The following is a 26,823-nucleotide window of genomic DNA, read 5'->3' on the forward strand; positions in this document are numbered from 1 at the left end:
TCTAATGTATCCCCTTCTTACAGCACTTTACTATTCAACAAAAGAAGATATAACATTGATTCTTTTCCCTCTTCCCCTTCTATTATCCAGGGATCCAAACAGACCTTCTATGTGGTGTATTGCATTTGGAGTAGATTGCAGAACTGAACACAGATTGGGGAACTGCTTTACAGAGCACATGCCTTCTGTCTGCATGGATAGCTCAAAGCTCCCTGTTGCCTCTTGCCTTTCACTATAATGTTCCATCCTTCCCCTACTCTGATCTGATTGTGGCCTTCTACATTATTAGAACAAGGTTCAACACAAGCTTAAAGAACAACCCTCATCATTTATGTGAACATATTGGAACCTTCTAAACTTAATTCTGATTAAATAATTTCAGGTAACTTGTATCGTCTGCATTTGAACCATACATTCTACTGTAAGTTATACATCAGTTTCACTCTCTCTCCATCTGCACAGCCTGACCCGCACTTCACAGCTTTTATATACCTTTGTTGATTTCTCCGTCTGGATTTTATTCACTTTTTTTCTCTCTTTCCCTCGCTGCCAACGTCAGCAGCGCAACCTTATTCCAGTGGCAACTGACCATAATCTGTCAGAGATATTTGACTTGTCCTATCCTTCCTCCCCCATCATCTCTGTCTCTTAAAACTCACTAATTCATTTTCTCTTGAGTAAGCAATGAGAAGTGGGGAGGAACTGAGCAGGTCAGGCAGCATCCATGTGTAGAAATGGTCAGTGAACATCTTGAGTTGGCAGTTTTTCGAGAGGTTTTTTCTTCTCTTTCTGAGTTCTGGAAAATGGTCAACCTGAAGCATTAATTGATTCTCTTTCCACAGACACTGACTGACCTGCTAAGTGTTCTAGTATTTTCTGTTTTCATTTCAGATTTCCAGCACCTTCAGGTTTTTTTTAAACGATTCTCATTAATTAATCTGTCAAATTGTATTAATGCATTTGTAAATTTACTGCGTGAATCTGTAATAAAATAATGGTGTGATTTAAAAGAGGAAAAGACTGGAGTGTGGCCAATGTTCCTGAGAAGACTAGGTACATAAAGAGTACTTCAGTTTTGGCTTTTTGATTCATATCATTGAATAATTAGATCTAGATTCAAATATCAAAGCTGTATTTAAGTATTGCAGCATTAACTAAATGATAACCACTTACAAAATGCATACTTAATATAAGCATAATGAGAAGAGCATTAAACCTTACAAATCTGTAGCAGGATCTCATCACTAGTATGGTTTACTGGGACAATTTAGTATTGCTAATAAATAATGTAAGAAAATTTAATTTTTCATTATTTCATAAAGACCTGAACACTTTATAAAGAAGAATATTTACTATCATAGGCAATTTTTTGATAAGGTGATGGAACCTAGATTTAAAGTCTTCTTCGTGAGGCCACTTCAGATTTGTAATGTTTAACCATTTACCTCCCCCTCCCCCCTTTGCTGCTGTTCCCTCCCTCCTTTCTCCACCTATCATTTCCTGCCTTACCACAACCCTTCCCCCATCCTACCCTTTTGTCCAGACACTGGCCGGCATTTTCTTATACTTTGATAAAGGGCTCAAGCCTGAAACATCAGTTATGTATCTTTTCCTTTGCTACATAAAGGACACTGTTTGACCTGCTGAGTCTCTCCAGCATTTTGTGTTTTTCTTCATGTAACAGAATGTATTGCAGCTGTATTGCAACATTGACAAGAAATTTCTGCTGCATTGAATCTTCCTGGAGACAATAAATTCTATTCTTAAATATACTCACTATGCTATTGCCTGAAGAATATGTGCATGAACAGGCATTCCATCTATATCAATGTAATGCACAGAATCTGTACATTTGAGCTGCTTTTATAGCCCGTCTGCATCCGTCCTGACGAAGCATGCCCATGCTCAAGGCAACATTTGCAAAGCACCTGCATGGAGTGCACTCCCATGCAAGTTTCAACTGACCAAAACGGCTTGCTTTGTGGGCAACATACTAGTAAACTTAAAATATGACAGGAAATCACAAAAATAGGTTATATCTAAAAAAAAGGGTACATGATAGGAAAGATTTAAGGTGATTTTCATGATCAGGAGCCTAAAATCCATAAAATACACCCATAAGTATGCAGGAAGTAAAATCTTCATTGTCCAATGAAATGGATGGAGCCTGACTTCATTGCCTGTGAAAATATAGGCAATGCATACTATCACCAGCCTGTTTATGCTGCATACATGTTGACTGAGTCCTGAACTAAGAACTCAAAAATTGAACCAAGAGCAATATTTTTTAAAACTGTTATTAACAACATAGTAGAAGCCAATTCCGGCCATCTCAATATGTACTACCCAGTTATACCCAAATTAACCTACATCCCCATACATTTTGGAGGGTTGGAAGAATCCGGAGCCATGCAGACATGGGGAGAACGAACAGACTCATGACAGACACCACCAGATTCGAACCTGGTTCACTGGCACTGTAATAGCGTCGCACCAACTGCTATGCCGCCCTCCAGACCTTTGCAGCTCTCCTTTCATATTGTAATGAAGATTAACCCGAAACTTTCTTACCCAGAGGTATGGAATATGAAAGTGACATGCTGTTTCAAACTAGCTCTAGAATTTAAAATGAAGCCAGTTTGCCCTTCAAGAAGAACTTGTTTTATGATGATACCGCCCACTTTAATTTTGCTGGTTTCATGAAGGAGCTTTCAATCTTGCATTGAGGTCATTCTAATCACATCCAGTGTTCCAACTACAGTACAGGCTGCCAATTATCAACACAAATAATGTCTTCTTGAATGCATTACCAGAGAAAAATAAAAGATTAGATTGGAAGAAGTTTGAATATGACAGGGAACTCCTCACATTGAAACAATTGAAAGTTCACTGTGTAATATGGTTAAACTACATAATTTTTAAAAATAAGCAATACTTTTAAAAGTGTATGTATATGTCTATGTAATTTTAACCTAGTACTTTATTTACATTTGTGATATACAACAAAATAATAACCTACCCTTGATAACATTGTATTGAAGACATCTGATAAGAAATATGATCAGAATAACAAGCAAATGTATTTTAAAAGAATGTAGAGCAGATGGGAATTGATATGAAGATGATATATCTTTGTTTCTTCAGAAGCCAACTCTTTTATGTTGGACAAATCAAAGTAGATTAAAGACTATAGCATGGTTAGGTACAGATGTAAAGAATGATATTAGAGATGAGCAACCTTGGAAATAGAGCAGGTAGATTCATTTTGAAAAAGGTGAGTTAATGTAAATGGAAAACCTGAAGATGAAAGGATTACGACCATCACTATTTGCAATAAAGTTTTTTTTAATGAATGCACAATGAATAAAGAATGGAACAAAATATTGGTGTTCTTAAATTGACTCAGAATCAATCATTTTAAAATATGAGTTCACATTTATTGCATTTGTTTGATTCCATTGTGAAAGCTGTTTAGCTCAGCTTGATGATTGTGGATTTTAGTGCATAGACTGCAGTGTATTATTGGAGGAATGTAGTATTCTCCAAGATGATGTGATTTTGATGAACTGTTAAAATTACATCTTGCCTAACTATTTTGTTAATGTAGGTGAATGTTAAGAATCTCAGAGCTGTTCAAAGAAAAGCAGAGAGAGTATGTTCTACTGTGAATACTGAATGGTTGATCAAAAAAAATCCATCAGTTCTTTCTAATGTTGTTAACCACTGAAAGTGTCTGACGTTTCAAGTATGTTAGGTGCTCGTTGTAGCTGAGAATGTATGAGGTTTGATCTCAGATTGAATCTGGGAATGGTTTAACCATGAGTTGAGGGTAGAATAACACAACAACAGGATTTGACTGCTCTTCCAAGGAGTGGCTTTAAAGGCAACTAATCCAAACATTCTGTGCAGGTGTATATTTTTTTGTAGATGAATGGTTTTTGATGGCTGGTTTTGGGAAATAATTGGTTGGCTGTTGTACCATGTGTCAGAAAGACTTCCAAGTGCCTCACAGATGGTGCATGTTGAAAGGTGTATCGGTCGGTATAAACTTGGCTCTGTGTTTTGACTACAACCAAATGTGGTACAATTTTACCAAATTACCAACAGTCGTTCTTTGACTTGAAAACATACTTTTCTTTTCACTAAATTGTAGGAGCATTTGCATTTTCTTTATTCCTCATGTCTGAACAAAATATTGTTCAGAAAAAAAAATCCATCTGTTTTCATTCCAGTGTATCTTCAAACAAAAATATATAATGCATTATTAATGAAATAGTGGGTTCTAAATAACAGTAATGTGAGCAATGAGAACCAGATTAAGTTGCCAAAACTCAAGGAATGGCCCTTTGGTGCTGCAAGATTACAAGTGGAAATTGAGATCTATCACTGAATATTTGGATAAGCAAATGATTAATTTGCTATTTTGAATGCTATTTCATTGCTCACAGACAGGGCACCTCTCAAGTCTTGAGGAAACAAGGTCAGACATGCTTTGATAGGAAACATTAAAATTAAAGTACATTGTATTGTTGCCATTTTATATTATAATATCAGATCTTCATTTGCAACTTTAAAAAAATACATAATATCAAATGAGACCTGAGAGACTGCACTCGATTGTTTCTCCATTTTGATGACCAAATATTTCAAAATTAACAATCAATTTAAATCCAAGAAAATGTTTCTGTTGGGCATGTGATTTAGCCAATAGGACATAAGTACCAATAAGTACCAAAGAAACAGGGGAAAAAAAGACTTTTATTTTCTAATAATTAAACTATGGAACTGTTTGCCATAAAAACCTATAAAAACACTAAAAGATGCTTCAGGAAATAGGATGCAAGTTTATTGGTAAATTGCAGTATGAACTAGGAGAGTCAATATGATTGGCCCAGTAAAGCAGTGCTCAATATTGTAAATATATATTTTTTTTAACTTGTAAGATTATTGTTACTTTATCTGCCAGGTCAATTCATTCTCTAGTTTGCAAAACAAGTGTCTTTGTACATCACTGGAATCTAGGAATTCTGTTTATCACATAAGTAAGGAATTTTATTAGTTATTGAAACAAATTTCAATGTTTGTATCCAGTAATCCATATTACTGAAATATATGTATTCTCCTCAATAGTCACTGAATTGTGGAATTGTACAGCACAGGCATAACTAACAAATATGTTCGATATAATGGAATATGAGAGTTACATTACTCCTCTTGACAATTTTATTTCCAATATTAGAGCCATGTAAAGCTTTTACGATAATTGAGTATTCCATTTCATTATGTGCAAACGGTTGCACATTTACACTTTGAGAAGTTACAGCTTTTTGCTTATGACTTTAACCATGAGGGTTGGTTTATGGACCACAAAATGAAATTTCCTAGCTTCCCCTTCGCTGGGATCATCGTGATGTCCAGCATAACCCACACACATTTGGAGTGCACTTTGAACTCTGATGCATAGGACACTGGTCACATGTGGCGCTGATGCCTGTCATAAATGCGCCAAATAGGCATATCATAGCCTCAATCAGTGTGTGGTGTTGGCATAACACCAACATTGCCAAATTAGAACTCCAGCATCCAGCATGAACTTTATGCAGCTGAATATACATTCAGAAGCAAGCTATCACCCTGCAGCCACTCAAAGAGATCATCAGCTCCTTGCTGGTAAGTTGCTGACTGATTTCTACCAGTAGCTGTATTTACTTTAAGGACCTGGGGTTATCATTATAGTTCTTTAAACCATGTCCTCTGTGAATGATAAGCTAAGTGGTGAAGAACTTAATTTGACTACACGATTTTAGATAAACAAGTTATATATTTGTAGTTCGAATTTATTGTTAGAGTACATACAGTATATGGCATCACATACAACCCGAGATTCTTTCTCCTGCTAGCCAAGCAGAATTTAAAATTACTAGTAACTGTAAACTACTCAAAGAAAGAAATATAAACAAGCTGACTGGGTAAATTCAGAAGTATAAATATTCAGTAATAAATGATGAGCAAAATATGTCCTTAAATGAATCTGTTGTGCAGGAGTTTGATGTTTAAGGGGTAGCAACTATTCCTGAACCTAGAGGTACAAGTCCTGTGACACCTATACACTTCCTTCCTGGCAACAGCCATGAAAACAAAGCCTGTCCTGGGTGGTTTGGATCCTTGATATTTGCTACTGCTTTCTCTGACACCAATATCCCTGTAGATGTCCTCAATTTTTGCCTGCGATGCACTGGGCTGTGTCCACTACCTGTCGCGGGGCTTTTCGCTCCGAAGTATTGGTGTCCGCATACCAGGCCCGTGATGCAGCCAGTTAGCACACTTTCTACAACACATATGTAGTTGTTCGTCACAATTTTCGATTATGTACCAAACCAACCCCAAACTCCTGAGGCAGTAGAGGCGCTGAAGTAATTTTTTTTCACAAGGTCCTTCTAAGATAGTGACTCCCAGAAATTTAAAGTTGCTTTCCCTCTCTACCTCTGATTCCCCCAATAATTATTGAATTGTAAACCTCTGGTTTTCCTTTTCTAAAGTCTATAATCAGCTCCTTGGGTCTTAGTGACACTGAGTGAGGTTGTTGTTAGTACACCATTCAGCCAAGTTTCCAATCTACCTCCTGAAGGCTGATTCATTTCCTCCTTTTATAAGCCTGCTACTGTGATATCATCAACAAACTTGAAGATAGTGTTGCTATCATATCGAGCTACACAGTCCTAGGTGTAGGGATTTCCCCTTGAAATCCAGCATGACCATGAGAAAGCTGCCTTAATGAAGAGGAGAGGCAAAAGGCTGTCACAGGGCTCCCTGGAACTCATTCTACCTGTACTTTTAATGCTTTCAGTTTATTGAGAATTAACTTGCTGTGAACATGCCATTTGCTTGATCAAAACTTTAGAGTAGTTTAAGGGCTACGTTGCCAATAATTATCAAGATCCTTGCAACTAGTCTACAATAAAGGACCTTCTGGTCCCTGTAGAAACAAGGCATCATACCGCATGAAAACCACTACAGCAGCTTTGGAAATCCATCACCCCACTCTCTCGATGCGGTGCAGTTTTTAAAATATCTCCGGGGTCAATTTCAATTGTACTCTCATCAGCCCCTGCTACAGCCACAAAAGTTGCAGACTGACTTTAAGTAATGCAGGTGAGTTTTAATTGAAGTTGGCCACTTACAGAATAGGGCCATGTGTTGACACAGTGAGCAGCAAGGTTGATGCCAGTATTGGTGCAAAATCAGTCTAACAAGCAGACAGCAAAGTTTAGTACATCTCCATGTGATACGAGAGGGATCACGTAGCAAACAATTTGATTATGGCAGGAGCTATGATAGAGATTCATTCTGTTGTTGCCTGTTTGCCATCCATATCTGTTCTCTAGCACAGGGCTCCTGATAGTGACAAGCCAAGGAAACCTAACTGCTTTTGATCTCCTCCGCCTCCTCGCCTCCGGTGAGGTTGGGACCTGGCCATTGGCGGACCACAGAAATTGACTCATAAGGGAACACCCTTATGTAAACATATCAAAGGTAGAACAAAGCTTAAAACAGGAAATAATACTTTGGGGTAGAACGGTTAGCGGAACCCCCTGACAGCACCAGCGATTGAAATGTTAGTACAAACTCCTTTTAGACAGTGCGGGACTGGAACCCTGGTCCTGATCATGGCAGATTCAGCCAGCGATCGGAATCGGGGTTTGAGTCCCACACTGTGTGTAAGGAGTTTGTACTAATGGCAGCAAATTCAAACATGCCAGAACATGGGAGTTGCCATACCACAGAGCACCAGATAAGAGAGGTACAACCTGTGCCATGTTCATCATCAAATATGAAATAATTAAACTCACCATAGACCAGAAGTCAATGTGAACATTCTTAGAAAATATGATTCAATCCTATATCGGGCAATAGACCAACTGATTACACACCACAAAACTTCATGAATTCAAACCACGGTGCAAAGAATTATTTTGCATGACTTACCTGGGTTCACAAATAATGCATTTTATTATGTGTTTCTTTTCCTACTGTTAGGTTTATTAAGCTCACACTCCAAGCTGGACCAAATGACGTTGCACAAACATGATAGTGGCCTTTCCATTGTAACCAGAAAGAAAGCAATTTCTACTGAAAGTATTCCAGTACCAACTGTGTCATCATCTCCCCCACCTTCACCATCTCCATCATGTGAATCAGGTTAGTTGGCAATATTAATAACAATTGCATTGGTGTACAGAGGTGTTCAACATTTCTTTCACATCCGCTGATGAAGCTCAACTCAATGAAGTTCCTCCAACAAATTTATTGTTGCTCTAAAGTTTACAGATGAACCAAATCGATGTTATTTTAGTGATTTGGCTTTTCCTTCCTAGTTCAGATTAATTTCTTTCCAGAGGACACTAAAACGAGTGGCAATTTCTCATGTGTGAATCTTGAAAGTCACTGGACAGTGATAATGGACAGGGAACCTAGTTATCACAGCCTGTTTAAGTTACTGATGCACATTGTGTAACTGATGTCATCACTTGTAACAACTTGGCTCATTAACTCTCAAGTCAAGCACAGAAGTAAATATTGTTTCCACCCACTGAAATATCATGAATTGTATTTACGTGTTACTTTCAATAAAATGCATTGGAGCAGCATTAGTGTGAGATTTTCTCCAGTCACCCTATTTTCTATTGACCAACAAAGCCATAGAGACTGGAAAGATGGTGAGTTCACTCTCCAATAACCTGCTTCCATTTTAAACTCACCATTGCACTGTCAAGGTCTGTGGTGTACATTCAGCTGTTAATCACTTCATTCAGTGCAGATATCTATAGTTTTCACTTTGGCATTCAATGAGTGAAGTTACATGTTGAATAACTGATCTGATTCTGATCGGAACCTGATTCAACATCATTGAGCAATTTAGGATCAGATGGACCCCTTGCAAGCTCACTATGTTCAATATTCTAAAAGGAATAAAGTCTCTGGTCTCACTTAAACTAACATTGCTGAATTTAAAATAATCTGTACATTTTTAATTGAATATTCTAGCCATACTTTGATTGTTGATAAGAAAGAATCTTTCACCATGGGCAATTGAGATGAGAGATCATCTTTTACTTTTAACAAAGATCAGACTGTCTCTATTGTTTGCTGGTATATTGAAAAATGAAGGTCTTATTTTCAATTTTTAAGTAAACATGTCACTTCCTTAGGACTATAAAAATGATATATCCCTGGTCAAGATAAGAAGAGGATACTTTAGACTTCAAGTTCAGTTTTTAGAGTTTAATTCTGTTTCATTCTGACCAGTTTGCAAAGACACTATAAAATAAGCCTTTGCTTGAATTGCTTACTGCAAACATTGTGTGGAAGTAATAAAAAGAAAACATTATGAAATTGTCTAAATAAGAAAATGTAAAGTTTCCAAGAATTGCTTGTCATTAATAAAGGCTTCTTTGAAAGTCCTTGTTTGAAAAAAAAACCTTTTTTTGTTAAAGGAACATGATCTACAAATGAACCCAGCTGTTCAGTCAAACTTGGAGTAAGTTGGTGGGAATCTCTGAGGCATTCTAAGGCTTTAATGATAGCAATTAAGCAGGACTGAAACATGATCTGCTTTAAACTAAAATGACTGCATTCCTGCATTTTGAAATTATAAACATGATATCCTTTTAACTTTCTGAAAGTATCATTTAATTATTAGTATAAAGAAAGTTTGTAATACCAGTTCTTTGAGATTTTTACAGGCACATGGTTCAAATAAATTTCCTTGACCTGTGCCTTCAACACGTATGGTGACTCCTGAAGGCCCATATTTTTTATCACCCACTCAAAACGAAGAAGTATGAAAAATTATTCTGTGACACCTGATTATTACAACATACACAAATTTTCCACTGGGCAGTATTGGAAATCTTTTCATTGCATCAGAGATGGTTACAATGGTTATATACTAGACCTCCAGTAATGTATTCATTCTATAAGTTTCTGTATACCTGCATACAAATTATGAAAACATTTCAATTTAAATTCTCAGCACTGTATTTTGTAAGATTATTAAAGAAACAGGAACAAAAAATAGCATTTAGTTCATCCAACCAATAGTTTAAACCTTACTTTTAAAGCATCCAAATGCATTTTGAATGGCGATAATATTTTGATTCTATAATTTTATCTCATAGAATATTTAAAACATTTATAACAGCATTGATTAAAATAGTGGTTTACCTGTTCTAAATTTACATTGCGCTAATTCAAATCTATGCAACCATCTCAACTTCACCACTCCCCTCTCGTATTCTAATTGTACTTCCTCCAAACACTGTGCCCTCCACTCTCTCCACAACAATCCCAACCTCGCCATCAAACCCACAGATGAGGGTGGTGCTGTTGTGGTCTAGCGCACTGACCTCTACCTTGTTGAGGCCAGACGACAACTCTCAGACACTTACTCCTATCTACCCCCCAGAGGACTCCACAACAGCACATCATGCCACTCTCCAACACCATTTCATCACCTCTGGTCACCTCCCTCCCACAGCCATCAACCTCATTGTTTCCCATAAACTAGCTTTGTCTTACCTTGACTCTTATCTTTCCTCCCCTGGTCCAATCCCTCCCCATCTACATCCACGATACCTCACATGCCCTCCATCTCTTCAATGGCTTCAGATTCCCCAAACCAGACCACCTCATCTTCACAATGGATGTCCAATCCCTTTATACCTCCATCCCTCATACAGAAGGTATTAAAGCACTTCGCTTCTTTCTGGATCATAGACCCTACAAGTCACCCTCTACCACCACCTTCTTCTGCCCAGCAGAGTTTGTCCTCATTTTAAACAACTTCTCCTTTATCTTGTTTCACTGCCTCCAAATCAAAGGAGTAGCCATGGGTCCCAGCTACGCCTGCCTGTTTGTGGGCTTTGTGGAGCAATCCATGCTGCAAGCCAACACAGGCAAGACCCCTCAACTCTTCCTTTGGTAAATTGATGATTACATCGGGGCTACCTCATGCACCCACGATGAGCATATCAATTTCATCTACTTCGCAGCCAACTTCACCCCGATCTCAATTCACCTGGTCCATCTCTGACAACACTCTCCCCTTTCTAGATCTCTCTGTCTCTATCTGGAAGACAAGCTTTCCACCGATATATATTACAAACCCACTAACTCCCATAACTACCTTTACTACCTTCCTCACGCCCTGACCCCTGCAAGGATTCTATCCCCTTCTCTCAATTTCTCCATCTCCATCGCATCTCTTCCCAAGATGAGGTCTTCCTGTCTAGTTCTTCTGAAATGTCTGCCTTCTTCCATAAACATGGCTTCCCCTCCATTACCATCAACTCAACCCTCCCCACATCTCCTCCATTTCCCGCTCATCTGCCATGGTCCCTCTGCCCCCAGACGCAACAAACATAGAATTCCCCTTATTTTCACCTACCACCCACCAGCCTCCACACCCAATACAGTATCCTCTGGAATTTCCAGCACTTACAACAGGATCCCACTACCAGGCACATTTTCCCCTCTCCTCCCCTCTCTACCTTCCATAGGGACCACTCCCTCCATGACTCTCTGGTGCACTCATCCCTCCCCACTAATTCCCACCCCCTCCCCCTGACACCTTCTCCTGTGGCCACTGGAGGTGCCTCACTTGTGTCCACACCTCCCCTTCACTACAGTCTTGGATCCCAAAAAGGCTGTTCAAGGAAGCAACACTTTACTTATATATCTGCAGGTCTGAATGACTGCATCCAATGCTTCCTTTGTGGCCTTCCCTACATTGGAGAGACTGGGCGCAAATTGGGAGATCGCTTCACTGAGCAGCTTCAGTCCATCCGCATCAGTGACAGAGATCTCCCAGTAGCCAATCATTTCATTTCTGTGTCACACTCCCACGTGCACATGCCTGTCCATGGTCTTGTACTATCCCACCAAGACCACTTGCAAATTGGAGGAACAACACTTAATTTTCCATCAAGGCACTCTCCAGTCAGATGGCATTAAAATCGACTTTTCCAGTTTCTGTTAACCTACTCCTCTTCCCCCTCCCTCCCTCCTCCCCTTAATCACTGCTGTCCCCTCCCTCCCTTCTCCACCTATCATCTCCTACCTTTGTGATCACCTCTCCCACCCACTACTCTTTTGTTCAGATGCCTGCTGACATTTTTCCATAACTTGAAGGACTCAAACCCAAAGTGTTAGTTATGTATTTTTACCTTTGCTAAAAAAGGACACTGTTTGATCTACTTAGTTTCTCCAACATTGTGTTTTTACTCTATGCTCTATTTTCAGTTTATCTATTCAAAATTATTTACTAATTTAGATATTATACTCAGTGAGGTTACTCGCTGGCTACAGAATTTAAGTTTCTGCAATCATCTACACACAGGGTGAAATGGGTTCCCAGGTTAAATAATGCAAGATCCTGGAATTATTTAGTTAAATGTTGACGCGGTAGGGTCTTTCTCGGTGCATAAATAATGAGGTGGAATAGCATGGTTTATCCATAATAATATCATAATGTTGTCAAGTTTCAGTCTTTGTCTTTTTTATGGACAATTGCAACTTACATTTGGGCAATGTAATACACTTTAGTGAACAGCCATTGAGAATTGTTACTTGGTTATCATTTTACTAAGGCATTGTTTTAATACAGGTATCATTCTCCAGGTATCAATTCCCATGTCATCACTACCAGCTTCAACAATTACTAGCTTCCAAATGCAGATTAAATTTTAATCTTGAAATAAGAGTCATGGAAATAGACCCTTCAGCCCAACTTTCCCATCCCAACCAAAATGTCCCACATCCACTAGTCCCATCTGTCTGTTTTTGGCCCATATCCCTCAAAACCTATCCTATTCATGTATCCATCCAATTTTTTTCTTACACGTTGCTATAATACCTAACTCATCCACCTGCTCTGCAGCCCGTTCCATCTTCTGTGTTTAAAATATGTTATCCCTCCGATAAATCTTTTCACCCCACCCCACCTTCACCTTAAACCTATGATTATTGATACCCCTACTCTGGGCAAAAGACTGTGTGTTTACCAGGTATATTCCTCTCATAATTTTCTATACCACAATGAGATCACCCTTCATCCTCCTGTGTTCCAAGGAATAAAGCCTGCTCAACCTCCCCCTCTAGCTCAAGCACCTCCAAATTGTAGCAACATCCTTGTAAATCTTCAATTGAGAGATTGAACCCATTACTTTAACCCTATGGAGTTAAACAAGAAAATCTGCAGGTGCTTGGGTTGAGTGCAATACACGAAAGTGCTGGAAAATCTCAGCAGGTAACTCAGCAGCCATGGAATATAAAAGGCAGTCACTGTTTCAGGCAGAGCCCTTTGTAGTTTCAATCACTACAAATTGTGTGAACTCTCATTATGAGCAGAGTCATTAAAAAAGTCTTGATAAAAAACAATTTAAAAAAGGGCTCAAGCCCAAAATGTTGATTGGCTCTCACTTCCTTTGGATGCTGGGTGTCCTGCTGAGTTTCTCCATATATTCCACTGTAACCCTGCCCTTCTGTAAATTGTTTTTTTTTATTAGGACTTTTTTAATGACTATGTTCTTGAAGAAATATTTAAAATAATTTGTGGCAATGGAAGTTCAGGAATCAAAAAGTAAGTTAGTAGAAGCTGTATTCTATTTACTGAGCAAATTGTCTACCATGATCCATCAAGGTACATAAAATAATAAGTTTTCTGCAATTTCAAATGCATCTTTAAATCATTTTAACCCCAGTATGGCATTGAACAGTGCATAATTTTCTAGGGTCCTTTACTGTAATGTAACAAAACAGGTGTAAAATCACATGAAATTGAGTTTAGTCATTAGGCAGACACATATTCACCATCAGCAGAAATTGCCCAGCAACCCTTACAGACAGAGAAATAGAAGCAAAAGAGAATGCCCCCAGAGTCACTGAGCGTCCATGGATTCGCCTCCAGCGCATCTGCGGTCACACATACTTCCATCCAAACCATCAACAACCCAAGTTCCAGATCTAAACCTCCGACACAATCATGAAGCCACTCTTGAGCTAGTTTCCAGCTGCCTGGTGTGAATCCTTTGACTGCAGTCACTAGCAGGTGGCAGTGTGCATGGGGACCTCCCTTCAAGTCACCAACCTGTGAGTTTTTTGGGCACAGAACCCTCACTGGTCCACCACCATAGTCACCGTCCCATAGAGTCATTTCCTCAGCTTCTCCTTCTCAAATGAGGTGGTCGTCCCGCTCTCTGGTACCCTGCGCCAGTTCTCTACTACCCCAGAGACTGCAACCCCTTGAAGCTGCTGCCCAACACAAGTGCCAGCATCTTGGGCCCCGACCCTGCGGTTGCAGGATTTTAAAATAAACCACCATCGGCTCCTTTAACAGGCCTGTATGGAGCCGTCGGCACTTGGACTGGGTGGTAGAAACCTGCAGAGGAGCACGGTGTCTCTGCTCCCCACGGGTCCGCACCAGCAGCAGCGCGGCCATTGCAGCAACTTGAGCAACACCCCCTTTTTTTGTACTGGTATTGAAGTGATCATGTGTATTGGTGATTATAATGATTCCCTTTGCTTCTCTCCATTTAGTTCAAAGCCGTACTTCTTCACCAAGGAGAAAGCTGAAGAGGAGGGAAATTGAAGCTATTCAGTGTGAAGTTAGGAAGATGTGCAATTATGACAAAATTCTTGCAACGAAAAAGAACTTGGACCATGTCAACAAGATCCTGAAAGCCAAAAGGCTGCAAAGACAGTCAAAGACTGGCAATAACATAGTAAAAAAGAGAAGAGGCCGTCCAAGGAAGCACCCTTTGCCACTGGATGATGACTTAACAGACCAGATGCCAGTGCTGGAGAAGTGTGTGGATCTTCCCAGTAAACGAGGTCTGAGGTATAATTTAGCCCCTGAAATGTTGGCCACAGCCAGTCAGGACACAATCATGGACACAATTGAAGCTGTAATATGTATGGTACAGCAACAGAAGCCTAAATCAGAGAAAGGCACCAAGCGAAAGCAGAAAGAGGAAGTTGGGCAAAATGTGAAGAGACATAGGAAGTCCAAAGAAACTGAAAAAGAGGCAATCACAACAAATTCTAAAAGGTACAACAGTATGAACATCTCTGCCACCAGCCACCAATCAACAGCCACCATTCATTGAAACCTTCCTGCACTTTAATATTATTTGGTGAATGAGAAGGGAATGACTAAGATTCAGATGTTGGAAAATTGTAAACTGATGACCATTTCCTCACACAGTCTACCATATGAAAGTGATGGCCTCATTCCAGTGTTCACTGCATTCTTTACAATTATAACACTCTCCTGGAAACATCTGGTATTTGATATGTCAATTAAGTTTCACAATTTTGTACAAACATTCCTTCTCTCTGTTAACCACATTATCCATGGACCCATTATTTGCAAGGTGAGCAACCTGTAATGGAGTATAAAAGGGTAAGCTACTTTTGGCAGCCTTTTAGAAGAATGTATTAATGAGATGTTTCTTGGAAAGGCAGGCAAAAATAACATTACGCTTGCAACAGTGTTTCTTATATACTGGATTTATAATCAATGTATGCTAGTTGATTAAAGGAGAAAGAAAGAAATTTTAAAATATTCTTGCCGACATTCAGGCAATACTGTACTCACAGAGCCTTAAATGCAAAAGTGTTATCCATGTAAAGCACTTTCTGCTTCAGTTCAACATATGCTCTTGGAAACTCAGCAGAAATAAAAGAAAAGTCATAAAGGAATTTTCAATCAATAAATGTCCCAGATGTATTTTATGTATTGAAATTACATGTTCCCTCCCTGCCTTGATGGACAACCCTGTCAGAAAGTGACATTAATCAGAAGTTATAGATCTAAAAAGAGGTCCATTGCACAGAATTGATTCAGCCAGAATTTCTTAAGGGATTTGCTGGATTTCCTATTACCACCTACACTTTATCATTGGGCATTTCCTGTAAGAAGCAATATCATAAAGGAAATTCAGTCAACATATTCTTTTAATAGCTCTTTCCCTCCCCCCCCCCAAGAGATAATTGATCTCCGAACTCTCGCACTTGCCCCTAAATTCTTTGAGCAATTAAGTTCACAAGTGACTTTCTGTAAAGGTAGGAATCGATGTTGTAATCTAGATCATTTAAAAATATAACATTGTGTGCCCTCTTGTATGGCCTTACAGTTTTCCAAAGTAAATAAATGTTAACAAAAAATAAATATATATTTTCTGCAATTATCTAAGTTTCACAGCAAGCTTATTCATCAATATTTATGTGACTGTTCTCCAAAATTATCAAATTTACACCATGAGATGTGGCCCAGGTTTACTCTCAGTATGTACTCGAAAATTAATTCACTTTCTGAACACACAAAATATAAACATCCAAAATATACTCAAGGAACATGCTGAATATTTTCCATCGGAACTTATAACAAACAGAGCTGTCACCATTCCATCGTCCTGCTGAAGTCTATAAATTGGCACGATCAGATCGTATTCTTATCAAAAGGTAAACCCGATCCATCAGTTTTCATTTCAGAGTTAATCAGTGGTGTATAAAATATTCTGCCGCGAAGAGGTGTCTTTTAACTGTGTCCCAGTTAACAATGCCAATATTATCTCACTATTTTCCAAATTATTAGGTGCAAGTAATCAGATACTTTATATCAAAGACTTGGATGTTTTACTTTGTTCCCAAAATAGTTGTTCCCTTGTATCCTGGTAATTGTCTTTTCTTGTAATGAAAATTCAATGAAAACTTGTTACCTTAACCTTTTGAATTTCTGTATTTAATTTCCCCTCTTATGCAAAAAGAAATATCTTATGATGATAATCCAAAACATTTTCAGTTATTTTTAAAAATAAGTAATTGTGACTGCAGTTATATTTGGGCAAAATGTTTATATCATGGCAGCCTTAATTCAGTCAAAAACAGTAACCTGTTGTATATAATGTAATTACACATCTTTGACCTGCATGGGTTCAAGCCGTCAAAATCATCTTGTCTGTGTAATTGTCATTTTAACTGTTTTTCAATCGAGTTTAAGAATTCATTTTGATGCCAAACAATTGTTTTAATACATCTGGGGGTTGGAAATGGGGTGAATTAAAGTTGGGTGGAAGGGGTGGGGGGGATAAAATTCATATATTCTACAATCTACAAGTTTTAAAAGTAACCCTGGTCTTTAAAATTTGGTACTTAGTGTCACAGAAGCAAAACCATTAAAATGACAATGACATAATTGTTTAAAATGGACCACAACATTAACAAATTTAATCAGCATGGAGGTACAGTAAATTTTGGGTCTGATTTAGCACACTAGAGTGTTGATGTGAAATAATGTATCAAGTCTAGTGAAAAGCCTGCCAAGGTTGCAACACTAAAACACAGAGACATTGAAAGAACTGCCAAATGTTCTACACGGGTGTCCTAGTCAAATCCCAGTGTTTTGTTTTCACTCTGGTTTTTATTTAGGAAGAAGAGCAATTTTTGCCGCAAGTTGATAAGACTACAAATGAAGTTTAAAAAATGTACCTTTAAACATGGGGCACAAGATCCTTTTACATAGTGCTGGCTTATTTTAGTCTGTATTCATAGTGTTTTTAAACCTTTTTTAGAGTGTATTTGCATGTTATTATACTTGGACTGTATGTACACATATTTTAGACAAATATTATATTTGTATACTAATTAAACATAGAGCAAACTTGTACATTGTTGTTTGAAATGTTTTTTGTAACAGTTTTTATTCATGAAGCATTTTTGTACATTGAATAGATATGAACTGCTGTTGATTGGCGCTTATGTATTTGGCATGCTGATGGTCATGCTTCTACATATAGTTGTTGGTTTTTAAAACTTTTTTTCTGAAAGAAGCTCATTGTTTTGCTGCCAAAATCAGGTTAGCAATAGAGCACTTACTGAAAAGTAATCTGTTCATATGTTATTCATTGTGTGAAAATAAAGAAACTTGATCAAAACTAACAACCAACACGGAAAATGTCATCTTTGTTTATATGGCTTAATCAACACTTGCACATTATGGAAGAGTTGCTACATCTCTTGGAAAAATTCTCAGCTCTTTTTACACATGAAGGACCAACTAAATGGTCATCTTGTCTACAATACTGTTAAATAAAATTTAAAATTGTCAGTCCATTTTCAGTAAATGAAAGGTTTTCTGTATCACACCAGTGCCAAATCTATGTGCACCCAACAAATATGCTGAGCTTAAAACCAGACATTGAATAATTTCAAATATCATTTTAATTTAAAACAACATAGTCTAGCGGCAGTTACCCGGCTAACTGAAGGATCGCACCACCAGACGGGTTGAGTTCAGTGAGCAAACTCTGATTTATTGCAGGCTGCCTGGCTGTTCTTATACTCCCAGCTCAGACCTGGCTGAGAACCCCGACGTCACCGGGGTGTCACGTGGGTCCCCAAGCGTGGGGACGGTGCCATTTTAGCTGGCTGCCCCGCCGCATGCGTGACGTCTGGGGCCAGTTCGCTTGCCTAATGGCGTACTGCTACACAGCACCCCACCAGAACCAGCACCACTGTCCTTTTTTGCCGGACAGCCTCGCTTCTTGGGTTGGGTCACAACTACTGGTTCGGTGGGGTTGTGGTGGGCTGGCTTTAACCTGTCCATCGTAAACAGTTCCCTCTTACCACTGACGACCAGTGTGAAAGTGGATCCTGAATGCTGGACGACTGTATGGCCCTTTGTATGGTCTTTGTAGAGGTGCTGAGGACAGGCCTCGCCTAACAAAAATGTACTCTGCGGAGTACAGCTCTCTGGGGACATAAGAGGCCCATGTGCCATGTCTTGGCGGCGGTGGGAGTGTGAAGGAGTCCAACTGGGCCCGGAGGGGGGAAAGTAGACCGTGCGGTGACTGCTGGGGATTGTGAGGTGTGTTGACGAACACACCGGGTAGGGCTAGCAGTGCACCGTAGACCAGCTCGGCTGATGATGCCTTTAGGTCTTATTTGCACCCAAGGCAGCTCGTCCACCCAGTCGTGGGCGGTAAAGCGGGCCAAAAGTGCCGACTTAAGTTGGCGATGCAATCGCTCGACTAGCCCATTGGACTGTGGGTGATAGGCCGTGGTGTGATGTAGCTCGATCCCCAGCTTGTTGGCGAGCTGTGCCCAGAGCGCAGAGGTGAACTGGGTGCCCCCGATCACTGGTGAGTTGGTTCGGGATGCCGAACTGGGCAACCCAACCGTTCAAAAGCGCCTGGGAGCAGGAGTCCGTGGAGGCATCTGGCATTGGGATCTCCTCGGGCCAACGAGTGGTGCAGTCTACCACTGTGAAAAGGTAACAGTTACCTCGGGAAACAGCCAATGGTCCAACGATGTCCACATGTATGTGGCTGAACCATTCCCGGTTGTGTTTGAAATCTTGTACGGGTGCTCTGGTGTGCCTGTGTACTTTGGAAAGCTGGCAATGGATGCAGGTTCCGGCCCAGTCCACAATCTGCTTCCGAAGCCCGTGCCAGATGAAACGTTCTGCCACCATACGGACTGTGGACCTGATGGAAGGGTGGGAAAGTTCATGGATATGGTGGAAGACTTGCCTGCACCACTGCCGGGGAACCACTGGTCGCGGGGTGCCCATGGAGACATCACACACGACGGTGCCCTCATGGTGAGGAGTCGGGAGGTCCTGGAACTGCAGGCCTGTGATGGCAGTCCTGAAGGCCTGCGTCTCCTCATCGGACTTCTTGTCCCGGGCGAGCTGGTTGAAGTTGAGGCCAGATGTCAGCGCCCAAATGGCCAGTCGTGAGAGTGCATAGGCGACTACATTGTCTTTCCCCGCCTTGTGCCGAATGTCGGTGGTGAAGTCCAACACGAAGGAGAGGTGACACTGTTGGCGGGCCGACCAGGGATCTCTTGCCATAGCGAGCGCCTGAGTGAGGGGTTTGTGGTTGGTAAAAATGGTGAAAGACCTCCCCTCCAAGAAATAGCGGAAATTATGCACCGCCAGGTACATGTCCAGCAAATCACGATCAAAAGCGCAAAACTTGCACTCTGGTGGGTGAAGAAGTCAGCTAAAGAATGCCAGTGGTTTCCACTGTCCATTCACCTGCTGCTCCAGGACAGCGCCGAAGGCTGTGGCAGAGGCATTGACGGAGAGCGCCATATGTAAGTCAGTGCATGGGTGGACGAGCAGGTAGCCTTCGCGATGGCATCTTTTGTGGCTTCGAAAGCCCTGCTGGCCTCTGGAGTCCAGGTGAGTGTCTTGTCTTTGGCCCCGATGAGGGTGAAGAGTGGCTGCATGATGCGCGCAGCGCCTGGAATGAAACGGTTATAGAAATTGACCATATCCGCGAACTCCTGTAGCCCCTGGAGGTTGTCCAGGCATGGGAACTCCCTGATTGCAGCGACCTTCGTAGCAGCAGGTGTGGCTCCTTCAGCCATGATGGTATGGCCCAGGAACTGCATGGACTCTTTCCCAAACTGGCACTTGGCCGGATTGATCGTTAGGCCGAAGTTGGCCAGTAGGGAGAAGAGGGTGCACAGGTGAGACTTGTGTTGTGCCCGGTCTCTGATGGGGACAATGATGTTGTCCAGATAAATGAGTACAAAATTCAAATTCCTTTCCACTGTGTCCATAAGGTGCTGGAAGGTCTGGGTCGAGTTCTTGAGCCTGAATGGCATGCGTAGCAACTCGAATAAGCCAAAGGGGGTGACAATGGCCATTTTGGGTATGTCCTCGGGGTGCACCGGGATTTGGTGATACCCGCGCACCAGGTCGACATTGGAGAATACCCTCGTGCCATGCAGGTTGGCCGTAAAGTCCTGGATGTGAGGGATCAGGTAACAGTCAGGTTCTGTCACATTGTTAAGCCGTTGATAGCCTCTGCAGGGGAAACACCCATCGAAGGCTTTCGGGACCAGGTGGAGTGGTGAGGCCCAAGTACTGTTGGAGTGTAGAATGATCCCCAGCTCCTGGAGATGCAAGAACTCTTCCTTTCCTATCTGGAGCTTGTCCGGTGGGAGCCAGCAGGCCTTAGCATGGACTGGTGGGCCTTGGGTGGGGATGTAATGAAACAACCTGTGGCATGGTGAGGTGGTGGAGAACTGCAGCTTGAGGAGGGATGGGAACTCGTCCAGGATACACTGAAACTAATCCTTGGGCATGCTGACTGTGGCCATCTGCAGCTGCTCTGTGCGGGAGGCGTTGAGGTGAACGGATTGGAAGGTACGGGCATCTACCAGTCACCTACCTCAAATGTCGACCAGGAGTCCGTGGTCGAGGAGAAAATTGACACCCAGGATGGCAGTTGGATGGGACGAAATGGTGAACCTCCACGAGAACTTCTGCTGGCCGATATGAAAGTGGACATCTGGATCTCCGTCAAATTAGCTGCATGGAGGGGAGGTCCTCGAGGCCGGTTCCGGGACTCAATGGCTGTGGCCGGGATGATGCTGATCTGGGCCCCGGTGTCAATGAGGAAGCATCGGCCACTGACTGAATCCTGCAGGTAGAGAAGGCTGTGTTCTTGGCCAGCCGCCGCAGCCATTAACAGCGGCCAGTCTGCTTGTTTCCCTGGAATGAGCAGGGCTAATGACACTTCTGAGCCTTGGCTCCCCAGCTCTGGTGGAAGAAGCAGAGGCCTGAAGTGGATGGCTTGCTTCTGGCTATGCTCTTTGATGACCCTGCAGGGGCCAGGTGTTCCACCGCAGTGCTAGAGGAAGGTTTGGCATGGTCATGCCCGTGACTCATAACCTGCTGGACTGCTGAGCCCTCCGGGAATTGTTTGAGCCATAGCTCCTGAGCCTTTTGAGTGACCTTCCTAGGATCGACAAAGCTCTCCTGGGACAGTAACGGCCGGATGTCTTCAGGCAGTTGGTCGAGGAAGATGCGCTCGAAGAATGGGCAGTGGTGTGATCGCCCATGAGCGTGACCATCTTGTCCATCAACTCGATTGAAGTTCTGTCCCCTAAGGCGTCGAGGCGCAGCATCCAAGCGGCACATCGGCGCCTGGAGAGGCCAAAGGAGCCATTGAGCACCAGCTTGATGGTCCCGTACTTATCTTCCGCGGGTGGGTGCTGAATGAGGTGCAGCACTCGTTTGGTGGTGGCCTGGTCCAGTGCAGCAACCACATGGTAAAACTTGGTCAGATCCGATGAAATCTGGTGGAGGTGAAACTGAGCCTCTGCGTGGCTGAACCAGGCTCCTGATCCCAGAAGTCAGGAAGCTTGATGGCTATAGCGTTGATCAAAGGGTTGTTCACGTTGGGTTCAAAGATGTTTGAACCTGTCAGGGTCACCAATTGTAATGGCGGCTACACTGCTAACTGAAAGATCGTACAACCAGACGGGTTGACTTCAGTGAGCAAAAACTGATTTATTGCAGGCTGCCTGGCTGGTCATATACTCCCAGCCCGGACCTGGCTGAGAACCGCGTTGGGGTCCCCCGACATCACCGGGGCGTCACGTGGGTCCCCAAGCATAGGCTTCTGAGCCTGGTGCCGAGGTCGGGAGGAAACCCCCGACGGCACCGTTTTGGCCGGCTGCCCCGCTGCGTGCATGACAAGCGGGGCCGGTTTGCCTGCCTAATGGCGTACCGCCACAACAGAATAATATTTTTGTAAGAATGCTGCACATTCAAATATTCAAATCCACTGCCTTCCGCAGGGTCTGTTCCCTCCGAGATTCCCTCATCTACTCTTCCCTTCCCACCAATCACCCTCTCGGTACCTACCCCGTGACCACAGGAAATGCTACACTTGCACCAACACCTCCTCCATCATCACCATTCGAGGCCCTAAACAGTCCTTCCAAGTGAAGCAACACTTCACTTGTGATTCTGCAGGGGTCATCTGCACCCTATGCTCCCATTATGGTCTCCTCTACATCGGAGAGACTGGATGCAGACTGGAGGATCACTTCGTTGAGCACCTCGGCTCTGTCTGCTGCAATAGAGCGGATCTCCCGGAAGGAAGCCATTTCATATCCCCAGCTCATTTCCATGCCAACATGTCTGCCCGTGGTCTCAAGCACTGCCAGACTAAAAACACCCGAAAGTTGGAAGAACAACACATTATATTCTCATTGGGCATTCCCAAATGAATGGCATTATCATCGACTTCTCTGGTTTCCATAAACCAGCACCCCACCCAGCCCCATCTATCCCCATTTTTCTTTCCTCTAGCACGCTCTCTCTCCTTTTCACTCTGTCTCCTTTCCTCCAGATTTGCATAGCCCCCAATCAATTCTCCTGTTCTCTCCATATCCAATTTTCACCTTTTGTCTGTTGGTCTGTTCTTCCCTTGCCCTTGCATTCTTACTCCACAGCTTTTTAGTTCAGGTACCTGCCTGCTTTTTATTCATACCTTGAATAAGGGCTCAGGCCTGAAACATTGGAAATATAACTTTACCTCCAATGGATGCTGAACGACCTACCACATTCCTCTACACTGTGATTGCAGTTTCACAGTGTCTGCAGACTTTTATGTTTCACTGCATATTTAAATATGCTACTTGGTTATGCCACTTTTTAAATCCAGGATATTTTATGCACTGAACATTATAGTGGTTAATTTCCATCTATATAATTAGAGCCAAGAGATGAAGGAAGAGGAGCTATAGAGATTGAACCCATTTCTTCTTTCTTTGGCTTGGCTTCGCGGACGAAGATTTATGGAGGGGGTAAAAGTCCACGTCAGCTGCAGGCTCGTTTGTGGCTGACAAGTCCGATGCGGGACAGGCAGACACGGTTGCAGCGGCTGCAGGGGAAAATTGTTGGTTGGGGTTGGGTGTTGGGTGTTGGGTTTTTCCTCCTTTGCCTTTTGTCAGTGAGGTGGGCTCTGCGGTCTTCTTCAAAGGAGGTTGCTGCCCGCCAAACTGTGAGGCACCAAGATGCACGGTTTGAGGCAATATCAGCCCACTGGCGGTGGTCAATGTGGCAGGCACCAAGAGATTTCTTTAGGCAGTCCTTGTACCTTTTCTTTGGTGCACCTCTGTCACGGTGGCCAGTGGAGAGCTCGCCATATAACACGATCTTGGGAAGGCGATGGTCCTCCATTCTGGAGACGTGACCCACCCAGCGCAGCTGGATCTTCAGCAGCGTGGACTCGATGCTGTCGACCATTACATCTGTGCTAACTCATAACTTGAAGAATTCAAAACCCACCTTGATGCCCTATTTACTTCCCAATTGAACCAAGGTCAGTGATTAATATAATTTTTGATTGTTTTAAATATTTCCAGGAGAACATTTGCAGGGGAGCTGACCTCTAAAGAATATTGTATAAAATCTTCCGTTATGAACTATATGATAGGTTCACAAAAGAAGGATGTAAACTTGCTGTTACTTGATAATGGTATGAGTTTATTATGATGTACATATGCACCAAAATTCTAACTTGATGCAGCTAAACTGGTACTTGTGTAAAAAAAAATTTAAAAACTCAAATGGTATACATTAAATGAGTCCATTATAGAAAGAAATAATAAATGCTAAAGATAGATAATAAACATTCACAGTTGCAGTTAGTGAAAGACAAAAACAAAGTGGTGTTTCAAGAATGGTGACAGATCTTTTTGTCATGCCAGAGTCTTTTATGCTTAGGGTGGTAAGAAGGGGTTCAAAGACGAGACTCTGAATTTTCTAAATAAATAAACTGCATAATTTTAAATAATTAATCTATTTGAAAGCACATTTTTTAATGATAGAATTGTTGATATAATATCTTACAGTTTACAACTGACTAGACATCAATTGTTACCTACTATTGAGACCACCAAAACTGCAGGTAGTTTGACTTTATTTGAAAATACTAGATTTCATTTAGGGAAGATAATAAGATAATAACAAGATGAGAGCCCATGGTATAACAGGAAAAGTACTAGCATGGGTAGAGCATTGGTTAATTGGCAGGAAGCAGAGAGACAAAATATGGAGATAATATTCTGGTTGGCTGCCAGTTGCTAGTGATATTCCACGGGGGTCGGTGTTGGGGCCACTTATTTTTATATTGTATATCAGTGATATAGATTATGAGATTAATGGCTTTATGGCCAGGTTTACAAATGATATGAAAGTGGATGGAGGGCAGGTAGTATTGAGGAAACAGGGAGGCTGCAGAAGGACTTGTCCAAATTAGGAGAAGTGGTAAATGAAATACAACATCAGAAAGTGAACGATCATGCATCTTGGTAGAAGAAAGAAATGGGCAGACTATTTTCTAAATGGGGAGAAAATTGAAAATTCTCAGATGCAAAGGGACCTGGGAGTCCTCATGCTGCATACCCTGAAGGTAAACATGCAGATGGAGTCAGAGGTGAATACAAATACAATCCAGGTGTTCATTTAGAACATAGAACACGACAGCACAGTACGGATGTTGTTTTGACCCATATATTCTTAAAAAGTTTACTAAACCCTCCCTATCCCATAACCCTCTATTTTGCTTCCAGCCATGTGCATCCCTAAAAGTCTCTTAAATGCCCCTAATGTTTCAGCCTCAACCGCCATCCCTGGTGAGGCATTCCAGGTACCCACAACTTTGTCTCTCTTAAACTTCCCTCCCTTCACTTTGAACAGATATCCTCTGGTATTTGCTATTCTTGCCCTGGGAAAAAGATGCTGGCTGTTCACCCTATCTGCCTCTCATAATTTTGTAGACCTCTATTAAGTCTCCTCTCATCCTTTTTTGTTCCAAAGAGAAAAGTTCTAGCTCTACTAACCTTGCCTCATATGAATTATTTTCCAATCCAGTCAACATCCTAGTAAATCTCCTCTGCACCATCTCCATAGCTTCCACATCCTTCCTATAATGAGGTGACCAGAATTCTAGAACTGATCACAAAACTCCTAGTGTGGTCTCAGCAGAGATTTGCAACATGACCTCTTGACTCTTGAACTCAATCCCCCTACGAATGAAACCCACCATCCCATAGGCCTTCTTAACTATCAAAACTATTGTCACCCAATGCAGCAAGCTTGAGGGATGTATGGATTTAGACCCCATGGTTCCTCTGTTCATCCACACTTCTAAATAACCAACCATTAACCCTATCTCCCGCCTCTTCTTTTAGGTCATTTATAAAGATCACAAAGAGTAGAGGTCCTAGAACAGTTCCTTATGGTATTCCAGTTGTCACTGACTTTCAGACAGAATACTTTCCTTCCACTACTATACTCAGTGTTCTACATGAAAGCCATTTTTATATTCACACAGCCAAGGTTCCATGGATCTCATGCCTTATGACTTTCTAAACGAGTCTCTCATGGGGGACCTTGTAAAATGCCTTACTAAAATCCATGTAGACCATATCTACCACCCTACCCTCATCAATTTCCTTTGTTACTTCCTCAAAAAACTCAATTAAGCTCGTGAGGTACGACCTTCCTTCACAAAGCCATGCTGACTATCCTTGAGAAGACAGTTTTTCTCCAATTGCTCATAGATCCTATCCTTAAGATTCCTCTCCAATAGTGTATACAACTATTTCAAGAAAAATGGAATATAAGAGCAGGAATGTGATGTTTGTGCTTTATAGGGCACTGGTGTGTCCTCACTTGGAATATTGTCGCAGTTTCTGGCTTCTCATTTAAGAAAAGATGAGCTGGCATTAGAGAGGGTTCAGAGGAGGTTCACAAGGATAAATCCAGGAATGAAAGTTTTATCATATGAGGAATGTTTGATGGCTTTTGGCCTGTACTTGTTGGAATATAGGAGAATGAGGGGGATCTCATTGAAACATTTCAAATATTGACAGCATGGGCAGAGCAGATATAGAAAGATTGTTTCCCATGATGGGAGACTCTAAGACAAGAGGACACAAATTCACGATTGA

General features: G+C 41.6%; 1 protein-coding gene and 1 long non-coding RNA gene across 3 annotated transcripts in view; one reads left to right on the forward strand and one right to left on the reverse strand.

Annotated features, from left to right (window-relative positions):
* setbp1 (SET binding protein 1) overlaps positions 1-17,110 on the forward strand; it is a 331,846-nt gene extending 314,736 nt beyond the window's left edge. For both annotated transcript variants that reach the window (XM_069924235.1, XM_069924234.1), the window contains exons 4-5: positions 8,038-8,199; positions 14,596-17,110. In XM_069924235.1, coding sequence (XP_069780336.1) covers positions 8,038-8,199; positions 14,596-15,164 — 731 coding nt within the window. In that variant the 3' untranslated portion in view covers positions 15,165-17,110. The remainder of the gene's footprint in view (positions 1-8,037; positions 8,200-14,595) is intronic.
* LOC138757242 (uncharacterized) overlaps positions 1-26,823 on the reverse strand; it is a 1,106,005-nt gene that overhangs the window by 163,461 nt on the left and 915,721 nt on the right. The gene's annotated exons all lie outside the window — the stretch shown is intronic.

The sequence above is a fragment of the Narcine bancroftii genome, chromosome 3 (genome assembly GCF_036971445.1).
Source record: "Narcine bancroftii isolate sNarBan1 chromosome 3, sNarBan1.hap1, whole genome shotgun sequence".
Lineage (NCBI taxonomy): Eukaryota > Metazoa > Chordata > Chondrichthyes > Torpediniformes > Narcinidae > Narcine > Narcine bancroftii.